This window comes from Lonchura striata, chromosome 2 (genome assembly GCF_050655825.1).
Source record: "Lonchura striata isolate lonStrDom1 chromosome 2, ASM5065582v1, whole genome shotgun sequence".
Lineage (NCBI taxonomy): Eukaryota > Metazoa > Chordata > Aves > Passeriformes > Estrildidae > Lonchura > Lonchura striata.
The window spans coordinates 31,907,917-31,920,779 of record NC_140704.1 but is presented as its reverse complement, the minus strand read 5'-3'; the positions used below and the strand labels follow the sequence as shown (position 1 = coordinate 31,920,779).

General features: G+C 38.6%; 1 protein-coding gene across 2 annotated transcripts in view; it reads left to right on the top strand.

Annotated features, from left to right (window-relative positions):
* The window catches only part of RAPGEF5 (Rap guanine nucleotide exchange factor 5), a 155,532-nt gene that overhangs the window by 37,700 nt on the left and 104,969 nt on the right, over positions 1-12,863 (top strand). For both annotated transcript variants that reach the window (XM_021538260.3, XM_085567928.1), the window contains exon 7: positions 6,681-6,729. In XM_021538260.3, coding sequence (XP_021393935.3) covers positions 6,681-6,729 — 49 coding nt within the window. The remainder of the gene's footprint in view (positions 1-6,680; positions 6,730-12,863) is intronic.

The window sequence follows — 12,863 nt, the reverse complement described above, 5'->3', positions numbered from 1 at the left end:
GGAGGATCAAGGTGACTTTTGTGTGATGTGCTTTACACTCAGACCCTCTTGGTCAAGTGTACATCAGTGGGAGACAAAGGGAGAGAAAAGTCTTCAACAGCCCTTGTGTAGATTATCATAAACGTCTGGGGATGCTCACCTGGGAAATCTGAGCTTCCCAACAATGTTTAGCCTCAGTAAATTTCACCATAATAAACAGTACCTTGTTCTGTCTATGCTAGAGTGTGGTGCATCTTGTTTATCCTGGTAGATCACTGTTCTAAGAAGAAGACAGGACTTCAGAAAGTTAAGCTAGACTGACTCAATTTGATGTAATCTGTATGATAGCACAGAGTGCACCTTCAGAAAATTAGCAAGCAGTGCAACACTGGGAGGAATGGTTGGTCCATTCCATACCATCCCTGGAGGTATGTCAAAGATGTGTGGATGTGGCACTTGGGGACATGGTTTAGTGAGGACTTGGCAGTGCTGGTTGAACTGCGTACTTGATGATCTTACAGGTCTTTTCCAACCAGAATAATTATATGATTCTATGGTTGTGCTGCCACTTAGAGGGACTTTGACAGTCTGGAGAGATGGGCCAACAGGAATCTCAGGAAAGTCAATAAAGGGCAATGCAATATCCTGCATCTGGGAGAAATAAATTCATGATTCTATACAGACTACCTGTTGACTGAAAAGCAGCTTTGCCGGAAAGGATGTGGGAGTTCTGATAGACAGCAGGTTGAACCAGAAATATGCCCTTGTGGCAAAGAAAACAAATGCTTCTTGAGCTGCATTAGTAAGAGCACTGTCCTTAGGCTAAGGCAGGTGATTATTCCACTCTCCTCAGCACTGGTGTGACAGGAGTGGAGTCTTGGGTCTAGTTCTAAACTCTCAGTACAAGAGATATGGATGTCCTAGAGTGTGTGTGAATGACCATGGAGATGGTTGGGGAATAGGGTACTTGATTTATAAGGAGAGTCTGGCAGAAGTGGGAGTGCAGTTTGGAGAACAGAAAGCTATAGGAGAATCTTATTGATGTCTACAAATACCTGATGGACAGACTCTAGCTGGCAATGATTTTCAGCAGAGGTTTGGATCAGATGATCTCCAGAGGTGCTTTCCTATCTCCACCACTCTGTGATTGTGCAGTTCTGTGAACACTGCACCTAAGTCATGGTATCATCAAAACATGGAATTGGTGTTAGTTCTATTTTTGGCATGTGAGAAAGTAAAGATATAAAAATGAAGCAAGCAAGATAAAGCTTTTATGAAAAAGGCATGAGGATAAGAGATATTTTAAGAAAAATAAGTAAAGTGCTACCTTGAAACTGCTGGAAAAGGGAAGGAAAGGAGAATTTTTTCTGTGTTTTGTAAAGACAAATGTCTTTACAAAAGACATTTAATAATGTGTTTGGAAAGCTTGTGATTCTGTATATTCAACTTTATTTGAGAGTATTTTAAAATGCATGACATAAGCAAATTCTGTATTTTAAATATATATTTTTAAAATTGTCTCAATATTCAAATTCCTTGTTTTCTCTACTTTTTTTTCTTAACTGAAAATGAAAGGTGAACTCAGAACCTCATTATCCTCTGGTTTTGTTACCATACAGAGCAAAAATAGAAAACTGTGAAAGACTTTCTGCGAACTTATATTTTTTAAAAACACTTGCAAAAAACCAACTCTATAAAACATTGCCAGTATTCCTCAAAAGCTTTGCCTTACAAAAATAGAATAATGGGGGTTTTGTCAGTTAAAAAAAAAGGTGAACAAAGCGAAGTGACCTTTTGAACTTAAGAACTGGATTTAGCAGTTGCTTGCACTTGAGTAACATACATATCCTTAAACACCTAATTGACAGTGAGTTCAGAGTGTTTCACATCTGCAAGGTAGAACCTGTGAACTACATCCTGAGTCATAGCAGCAGTAAGGCACCTGGACAGGGTTTTCTTAAATAAACAATTTTATTACTGTAGCTAACTAGCTAATGAAAAATTAGGCAGTTCCGTGTCCAGATGGCCTGAGACCCATCTATTGCTATGGTGATGTCAAGAATCTGATATTTTCTCCTGCATTTTCTGATTTTCCACAGAACTTTGTAGTGCCTCTATGATGATTTTCTAGTCTACCCCTGGGGAAAAGGCACAAGACCAGAGCAGAACCCTCCAAATTTCATCTGTATATGAACTTTCATCTATATATTAGCTTTTCTTTTCCTTCATCCAGTAGATTGGGACCTAAAAGACTCATTGCAACCTTGTGGGTCCCAGAAGAATTTGAAACCTCAGCTCACACCATTTAACAGAGAGCTGGACTGTCCAGTATCTAGGTTCTCTTTTTTTTTTTTTTTTTTTTTTTTTTTTTTTTTTTTTATGTAAGCAGGAGCTGGAAACTGAAAGTGAAGTTATCAGCTATTACTGGAAATGTGTTCACCCTGGCTTTTTGGCTCACTCAATGTTTTTATATTTTGTACACAATTAAACCATTCTTCTTGAAGAATACATAATTGAAAATCCTGCTCATGATACTGTTGACACCAGAATTTCAGAAGCATGAAAAAACCTCAAAATCATCCCTACTTCCAGCTTAGCACTAAAGCAGTCGAAGGTTAGAGTTGACTTTTTAGTCAGAGATGCAAATCCCCTGCTGTCTCTTCTGCTTTTCTTTTTGCTTTTCATGGAACAAAACATTTTTCTGGTGTCAGAAAAAAGTTTCTGTGACAGCTTTTTTTGGGGGGGGATTCCATTCCAAATTTTAAAACCTACACTGATTGTGATGATCCAACCCAAGCAACATTGGAGGAATCTGTGTGCCTAAAATACAAATTCCTCTCTTAATCTATCAAAGTATGTGATAGATGTGATATATGATTATATCAAATGTTCCATTACATGAGGCACCAACAAAGCCATCAAACTTAAATTCTAAAGGCAAACAGTGCAATATTTGCAAGCAGTGCAAAATGCCATTAGAAATAAATATGCATCAGATAATCTTTTTTTGTCATTAATTTTTAAAAAAATGCAATGGTTACGCATGGATTTTAAAAAAGCATTCCAGAGCTGTCATGCATCACATGTTGTGTCTCAAAGAGCAGCTTCATATTCAGTGTTTTGTATGCTGAAAGCAACACACGTTGGGATAGCTATGAGTGTTTCCACTGCAAAGCCTTTTGATGAAACAGAAGATGATATCAGGATGTTAATGGGGTGTATCTGGAAAATAGTTTTCTAATACTTTAAGGCATCAGCCAATATTACTTTTATTTAGAGTCCATCAAACTATCATAACTTGAGATGCAAAAATGTGAACTAGACTCCTACTGTTTTTTAAAATCCTGCTGTTTAGAGCCTTCTGTTGCAGGATTTCATTTTGAGTTTCTGTAAGGATTGGCACTTTGTGTCTAGATTTGAAGTCCTGCTTGGCACAATGGTATCTAGACGACTGTCTCACAAAAAAACTACTATGGGCAGTAAAAAGAGAAAGGATAAATGTTGGTATGCACTGTCTGCTAGATGCACAGTTATGTCCACTATGACAAAATGATAAGATTTGTGATAAGAGAAGAGCAGTAGTTGTCATTTACTTTTAAAAATTCTCTATTCTTTGAAGACAAGAGTCACCATATAAATGAGCCATTTGTACTTAATCAAGCAGAAGTACACACAGGCATCACTTTCTATATTGCAGAAAGAAAACTGATTGAGATGTGGTAACATGCCAACTACCCACTCAAAATGTTCTCTTTCAGACTTTCATAATATTTCTGTAAATATTGTGTGGTGAACTGGCCTTTAAACTGAATCAGTTTTGTCATCTGCAGTGCTACTCAAATGTGATGCTGTTTGGATAGTGTTAGCTTTAAAGCAACAAGCTGTATGTATAAAATATTTTTTAAAATTTTATATGTCAATATGGTAGGCATAGTTCTTGTTTATATATTTTATTTTTTATCTGCAATATAATTTTCAATGTGATGTACAACTATCGATTTTGTCAAACAGGCAGTAACTAAAATCCTATTAGGAAGAAGCATGATAATGGGTAGTATGTGTGCAGTGAGGAGTGAGTGTGATACATGGATTTCCATTGGTGTAATGATGCAGAGGAATTGCATGTCCAACAGGGATGTCAAGTGCATTTATGCTAAAATAGACAGAAGCATATAGATTATGAAATCTAGGGTACCAATCAAATCCAGAAGGATGCTCAGCAGTACCAATTCTTTGTGATTGGACTGAATCCTGTGAGAGGGAGATCAGATTATCCTCATGGAACCCTTTGATAAAGGAACTTTTGATTATTGTTAACTCCAGAGAAACATATTTTCCTCCCACTTTATCTGACAGGTTTTGTTCAAGTTAAGTAAAAGACCAGCTGCATTCTTGGCCAGCAGCAAGCTATGAGATATTTAGCTTGACATAGACAAAATATAGAAACACAGCCTTTTAATTACCTGTGATTTTAGCACTATCTTCCAAACCTAAAAGGTGCCACCCTATAAACAAAAGTAATACAGCAAATACAACTGCAGGATACCACAATGCTGCCTTTTCTTCTGACAAGATGGGTTTTTCTTTGCAGCCATGGAAAGATTTGCGTTTCTTGAATCTTTGATTGGGTTAAGAGATATATTTGCAATTGTTTCAGGTTGTAGTGTCTCTTAAGGATAATCTTAGGATAATAGATTTATTAAATGCTAAGATAGAAAGATGAGACATCAGTGAAATGCTTCTTACTGTCAGTAACCTGTGACAATAGACCAGAATCCACATGGGTACCTTCTTCTGAGTTTAATGAAGAGAGAGGGTCCAAGAAGTGTAGCCATGAAAAGTAACGGTGTTGTTATTCAGAAGCAACTTAGGCTTTTATTGAAAATCCTCTTCTTTATTAGATAGCTTGTATGTATTTTTATAATATTTGTGTATAGCAGTTGCTGCAAGGAAACAGGAGTTGTTTTTCTGTTCTTTCCCATTTTACTTGAAGTTTATGCTTACATTATCCATGATTAATCTTTCTCCAGACATGGGAATGAGTGTACAGGAAGGAAGGAAGGGAAGGTAATACTGCCAGCTTGCACAGTTGTGCTGGAAACAGGATGACATTTAAGAAAACCATGATACTGCCTTCATATTTTCCTGCTTGGAGTGGTAGAGAACTCTGTCCCTTTCAGTAGGGCAGCATCAAGGAATAGAAAAGATCCTTCTCCCTTGCAAGGACAGCAAAAAAATCTTTTTGGTTCTTTGCCACAAAGGAAAGAAGGATGCAAGCAGAGGAAGGATGTGGCCTCTGTATGACTGGCTTCTTCCACCTGCAGAGTGTACTTCTGCGTGGCTCCTGAGGATCTGATCAGGGGATGCTGGAGTTACCATTGTACTGAGATGCCCTGGGTGATTTTATCTTTCTTTCTGCTCAGACCAGTATAATGCTAACTATTTTCTTTCACATTTTCAAATTTCTCTTTGGATTCATGGGTGGGACATCGACTGTTGTTAGTAATTCTATTTCTTTGGGAATCCTTTGTGGGCCTTGTGCCTTATGACTGAACCACATATCTTGAGAATGATGTTTGAAACTTCATGTCTTGGAAACTGCATGTCAAACCTCCCACTGCAGAATAGCCTTGAGCCTTGGCTAGGTCTGTTAGGCAAGATGACTAGTATGCACTGCTGGAGACTTTGTACAGAGGTCAGACAATCCCTAGAAAAAGTTGGAATGTGCCATATTTATTTTTTTTTTAAATACTGAAGACAACCTGTCTTGGGAAAATTGGGGAAATTGGAAGGAGCTGAAAGATCTTCAAAGGAATCTGAGAGCATAGATGAGGCAGAGGAAGGGAAGAACTTAGGTTGTATGTAGCAGAGAGCATTTATGGTGCTGTAGGCCAAGTGCAAGCAGCTGCAGTGGGACATATGATGGCAGTGAAGAAGCAGGAAGCATAAGAATAATGTATAGAAAAATTATATTAAAAGAAATTATATAAAAAGGTACAGACCTATGGGAAGAAGTGGATGTTGAGTTGTGCTGACTAAAGAGAAAATAGCTAGTCTATACAGAGACTATGAAGAATGCAGAGGCAAGAGGACGAGGAAGGGAGCTGGTTAGCATGGCAGGGCTGTGTTACCACAGACTAGTGAGGGACCTGTAAAACTGAAAATAGCCCTGACTTCTGCACTTTTATCTCAAGCAAAATTTTGGTCCAGAAATTCTCAGCCATGCTACTAGGAGAGGTTGTTTCCTCCTCGAAGATCCAAAAAGTGAAGGTCAAATATATACAGGAATCTCTGTCAAACCTCAGCATGAAGGACTTTCTTATTATTGAGTCACACAATAAATCCAGCATTACAGTGTGCTCATCAGAGGCAAAACAAATATGTCACAAGGGAGGGGAGAAGATTCAAGTGTGTACTTGTAAAAGAGATATGCTGTGCAAATAAATTACAGGTCAGGCTACTGAACTGCCCACTCCCTAAGGAATGTGGGGTATTTACATGAAATGAAAGTTGCAGAATTCCCAGCTGAAAAGGAGATAGATTTGCTAGGAAAACTTACTGTAGTTTCAAAATCAGGCGTAATTCCACATGCAGTTGATTGTTGCAAAGAACTGATAACTCTTATCTTACCAGTGTTGCATTTTATTTTCTTAAACTGTGCTGGGAGCTATAACCATCCTTTTCTTTTCCTGATATTCTAGGTACAGAGAGAACTGGCTGCTGTCATTGCCTTGAAAGCAAGGAAGTCAGGTGAGTCAGGCTGAACTTCAGAGGGGTTTTTGTAATGCTGTTCCCTTTTGTTGTTTCTTGAAGTATCTGAATTATCACTGCTGTCTTTTTAATATGGAGAAGAAAATATAGTGATGGAGATCTGTGTATGCAGCACAATGCAATTACAGTTAAGCTTCTCTCTATCCAGCTCATTGTGTCTAACAACCTAGCAAATAAAATCAGTGTCACAGTAGAACTTGGGTCTCTTTCTGGCCAAAATCACTATTTTCTCTAGGCTTGTGGTTTATGAAAAAAGCGGATGTCTTTATTTGACTTACATTTAAGACAAATAAGTTGGTCATTTTCGTTTTTTCTTAATCATCCAGTATCTCATACCATCATCTTTTCTGCCTTTTACTGGCCAGCCAGATGCTTTTTTTTACTGCTAAAGCAAAAGGGCAACTTCATGCATGAAGGCTTTCTTTCCTTCCTGCTCATCTGTATGGCTGGAGAGGCAAGTCTCTGATCAGGGCAGGAGAAGGGGAAAAAGCAGTTGGATAACTGGAAGTCTCTGACAGTAAAAGCATACCCAGCACATGCTGGTGCCACAGTGCAAAGGCACTGAAATATGTGGCCATCTCAGCTCCATAAGGGTTTGGTATCACAGGCACTTTGGAAGGTAGAGTCTGCATTGCTGAGGCAAGAAAGGAGGCAAGGAAGCTGTGTTTTCCAGGCACTGCACAGGAGCCAACAAAACCTACTTGGCCAGACCTGACTCTTTACAGGGTTAACTCTCTGATGCCTTCATGCAGTGTCTTCTGCAGCAAGTTCAATGTATTTCTAAAGTAAAACAGAGGTGGAGTGGCCTTGAATTATTAGCATGTTCCCAAAGCCGTTGAAGGTTTTGAGTGCATTTTTACTGAATATCTCTTGTGATTTTCAGTGATTTTTCTAGAAATCCAAGTCACAGATCTTGTACTTCTTGGGCTACTTTCTGACTTGTTCATTGTGCTGCATCTCTATCAGTCTGTCTGTGGCTTACAAGTACAGCACAAAATTTACTACACACATGCACAGCACACAGCATGATATCATAAACTGGAGGCATCAAGAAGATGTGGCTGGTGTACCTGCAAATATTTTCTTGTGAAAATGTAAGTATTAAAAAAATACTCTAGACATAGTTTGATGCTGTTTTTTCCTGGAAATAGAAGCACCCATAAGTTATACCCACACTCATCTATAAATGTAAATCTGTAGGAAGTGAACACAAATGTGAGTGTTGATTCAGACCTGAATTGCTTCTGTGTGGAAGCTTTGCTTCTGAAAGTGCTGTAGTAGTTTATGATGTCAACACCCCTGGGCTGCTTGCCCTTACCTGGTATCACCCCAGTCCCACCTGACTTGTAATGGCTGAACATGGAAATGCTTCTGCTATGGCTCAGTGCAGAGGAAAACAGGTTATTTTAAAGAAGTGCTCAAGGTAATCTTTTGTTTTGCTGCTAAATGGGCTGAGCATCGTGACATGTACTTTTACTTCCTGTTTATATATGGAGGGATAATAAATATCTCTACTTTTAAGCAGATTTGTCAGCAAATATTACTACAGCTATTACCTATAAATAGAAGTCTTTCCCCCAAAAGAGTTGTTTTTAGCTTGAAGTAGCCTTTTATTTCCTTTTGGTGGATGGTTGTTAGAGGAGAAAATGGGGTGGGCGTTGGATTAGGAATGAGGTACAAGAGATGAAAATCCAAAAGGATAATATCCCTTGGTGTCTCCTTTTTACTGGTGTAATTGCAATCCTCAACAAACAGGTAGAAATATTCCAGTTAAAAATCACAGCCTTCCGAAAACAAAGCTCCTTATAGAGCTTTGCAGTGCTGTCCAGCCTTTCCTAATACATTAATGTAAACACTTAAAATATCTGTTCAGCTCTGAACAAAAGATAACTCTTTAGTCAGTTTAACTAGTGTGTGCTTGTTGTTGAAATTTGTATTTCTTTATGCCCCATCTTGGATGCCTGTAAAAAATGGGTGCATGGGCATAACTGTAAGGTCTAATTTAAGTTAATGCCTTTAGTAAAGTAGGTGCAGAGTAAATTAAGGTGGTTGGTTATGCTCCTTTATTTTATGGCTGGTGGTTAAATTCACAGTGTAGCAGTTGCTGTGAGTGATCAAGCTATGGTGTGCTGTGCCTGGTGAAGTGAAGCACGTTTCAGAGAAAGTACTTCTGGAGTTTTAAGTCACAGTATCTTTCAAAGATTTTTTTTTTCTTTCAAAGTCTCTCCAAGAGTCCACATAATTCCAGGAAATAAGCCACCAAAAGTCAGATAAAGAGTTTATTTTGGCTTGAAAAGAGTGGAACATTGGCTTTTTGGGCCAGCTGCCCTGGGTAGCTTCCAGGTTGGTGTGAGTGACGTGGGAGCCTGGCTCATCCCCCCTGGGATTCATGAGTGGGGAGGGCAGGCGATGGGCATTGTCCTAACCTGCTGTCTGGAACCAGGCTGTACAGGGTAATTGGTTAATTAATCAAAAGCTTTAATAGAGATGAGCAGGCTCCCTATCCCATTAAAAAAAAAAAAAAGAAAAAAAAAAGGAAAAAAAGGCATTTTTACCTAATGCAAGGACTATATAATGTGTTCCTGATTTAGTTTAATTTCTGGATGTACCTCTGCTCTTAGAGAGACCCTTCACAGTGATCTAATTGTACTAGAAAATCTGGCTGATTTAAGTTTTTGCATTACTTGATTATTTGTCTAGAACTGCTGTGCTAATCACTGTGTTAAGTTACATGGAAAGCACTATACAAGCACCTAAACACCAGAGCTCCCTGTGCTTGGGTTTGCTACCTAGTATATGTATGCAACAGGTAGTAATTGAAACTATTACAGTTCTGGCTGTGGCAGAGATTTCCACACTGTATCTGCTGACAAATACTGAGGTAGAGACCTGAGCCTGCTGTGGGGTAGGGCAGAGTATCAAATTCTTGCTAGTACAGGATCTGACTTGATGGAGAATGTCTGCTACCAGAAAATAAAATGCCAGTAGGGTGTGGGGTAGAATGCCTTTCCCCAAGAGCTGTTTTTCTGTTCTTACTGTGGTGTGGAAGAATAGGAGAAATTCATAAAATTGGCAGATGCTGAAAGAAAAATGAGAAACTTGAAAAATTAAAAATTTCTGTGCTGTGGGAAAAAAGCTCTGTTTTCATATTCTAGATGTGTACTGCAAGTATACCACTCTGATAACAGGGCATATGCTGACAGAGACATGCTTGAGAGCCTTCATGCAGAGGGTACTCAGCACTTTTAGTTTCTTTGCAAATAAAACTAAACCAGGGTAAAATAAGTGTCTGTAATTCCAAAGTGTTGATGGACCTCGGCAACACTGTTGGCTTGAAATCACATTTATATTTCATTAGAATAAAGCTCTTGTGATAAAGGTGACCTAGGAGGGAGAAATGAGCTTGTACAGTTCTCTGTGGCTTATAAAAATACATTGAAATAATTCTTGCCTAACCTTAGAAATAAACAGATTAAATGCTGTCTTCTGTGGTTTGGTAAAAGGTTTTGGGGAAGCAAATAACTGGAGCAGAAAGGACCTTTTCCTTTAATTGTAGGCACTTGGTATTAAATTGTTTTATTTGTTTATACATTGCTGGCTTCTGATAGCCTCTGCAAATGTGCTGAAATGTAACATAAATGCAGCCTCCCCTCTGAAGGTTTACAAGGGTTGGCATTTTTCTCAATTACTTGTCATGGCTCATGACATGTTTCTTATGTGTTAGAGATGGTAGCTAAAACAAGAATAAAAAGCAGCAAATAGCCTAAGGCTGGAGGCTTTAGCTGGTGGCAAAGCTACATGGGTACATGTGAACTGATCAAAACCTGTCACGTAGGTGTTTTGTACTGCTGTTAATCCCATCCACAAACAAGATGCCTTGCATTTCTGAGCACAAACTGAGCTGCACCCCATGGCATTACCCAGCAAATCCCTTTATAGAAAAAGGAATTTCTGTAACTTTATTTGTGCAAAGGATCAATTGATAAGAGCATGGCTCTTGTCTTTGTGTTTATGAACACAGGGCTAATTAAGATAATAGCTGACAGGGTATGGATGAGTAGGAAGATGATGACTCAGCTTCTCCCCAGGCACTGCAGGAGCAGCGGCAGGTCTGTGGGTGCTTCTCCCTCCCACTGTGAAAGGCAGGGCAGCCACAAATTCCCTAGAACTTGTGTGTGGTTTTTCTCCCCCTTATGAATGATATTCAGGTTTCCACTGTATAATTAGATACATTTTAGTCATGCCATTCTTGAATTGGAAAGCTCTATTGATTTTTTTAATACGTCATTTACATTTTATTTATAATAATGTATAGTAATTTATAATAATATTACTTTTGCAATGTACTAACTCCATATTTGAGATCTTCTGGATTGCCTCCACCCTATTCTTACATATATGTATGCATAGCCACCCTTTCCCTTTTCTTTTGTATTGCTTCTGTCAGAACTTAACTGCCTATGTGATTTGCTTCGTATTTTTATTTTAGTGCAGACAATTCAATATGAAGCAGTCACTGGGGCTTGAGCTTTGCCGACATGAATGAAAAGCAAGCTGTGAGCAGCTATTCCTTTTCCCAGGCACTGCAGCACCTCTGCAGCTCTGCTGTCAGGGCTGATTGCGTGACTCGACTCAAACACACTGCAGGCAATGTCAGCCCAGTTAAACACATGAGAACAGTCAGGCTGGGTCAGGTTAAAAGTCCATCCAGCTACGCTCCTACCGTGAGTGATGAGTAGGGGATGCTTAGAGTAGAGAAACAGAGCAAGTACAGTTCTTCTGTACAGGCTCAGCATCTACCAGCCTCTGATAGAGGGATTTTGGTCTACCCACAGTGCTGTGGTAGGTAACCCTTGCTGGACCTTTTCTCCATTAATTTATCAAATTGACTTTTAAGCCTGCTTATACTCCTGACCTTCATCATCTCTTATGGCAGCAAGTCTCACAATTCACATGTGTAGTATGTTAAAATATATTTTTTTATTTTTATTTTTTAAATGCCTTCCCCATGACCCTCACTCTGTTGTGATATAGCTCTTTGTTGGCAGAGAGAGGTGAATAATCCATTCCCTCTTTGTTGTTATACTATTCAGGATTTTCTGCACATCTGTCATACACCTGTGAATTGTCTCATTTCCTAGCTGTTTCACTAGTCATTCCTCATACAAAATCTCTTCCATTAAATCTGATTATCGTTGCTACATCTATTATATTACTTTTGAGATGGGGCAGGCAGAGAAGCATAGAGTATAGCAGCAACTTGTGCTAGAGTTGACACAAAGTGAGGGTGGCAGCTTCTTATCAGGGTGGAGGTGTTTGGGAAGGAGCCCAGTAAGACACTTTTGGCACCATTAAGTTGTTTTATCAGCTTAGTTAACTAAGAAAACTTAATCTTTATCTTTCAGCCCATTTCCTCAAGTAGTACAGACCCTTCTGAGACTTCTCGGTAAATTTATTCTACTATAATTAGCAGAAGTTTTGTCATATGGTGCTATCAACTTATTCACTTGTAGAAGTGTTTTTATATAGAAAATAAAAATCATTACAAATTTTAGTTAGGTTTGTATACACACTTGAAAAATGACATAAAAAATACATGATCAAAGGTCATTCAAGAGTGGACCAGTTCAGCATTGTGTGTAAATTTCAAACATATTAAGGACTACTGAATTTACATGTTTCAAAAACAACCAGGTATTCAATATATTTGAAGTAAAATGTGCACGCTTTGTTACCACTTATGCCACTGAAAAAGAGCATAATGAGGTATGAAAAAACTTGGTCCTATTTATGAATAAAGTGACAGTCATATGTCAGAGAGGTGTGCATTCTCCCTTGTGAAAAAACTGAGAAAATTTGAAGGGTGGGAAAAGGGTGAATCAGTAGGATTTTACTGCTTTTCTGTTCTCTTCATATCTCTTTTCAATACGTTTGCTTGCTTAAATAGTACCTCATTCCATTACAACTCCCAGTTCCTCCAAGCACCCAGTTGTTTAAAGCAAGGGCTGAATTTAGTAAACTGTATGGAATGAGAGTTCTTCTGGAATTTTTTCTGCAAATGATACTTAACAAGATTCACCCTGGAGAAATGGCCACTTAAATGAAGGTGCAGG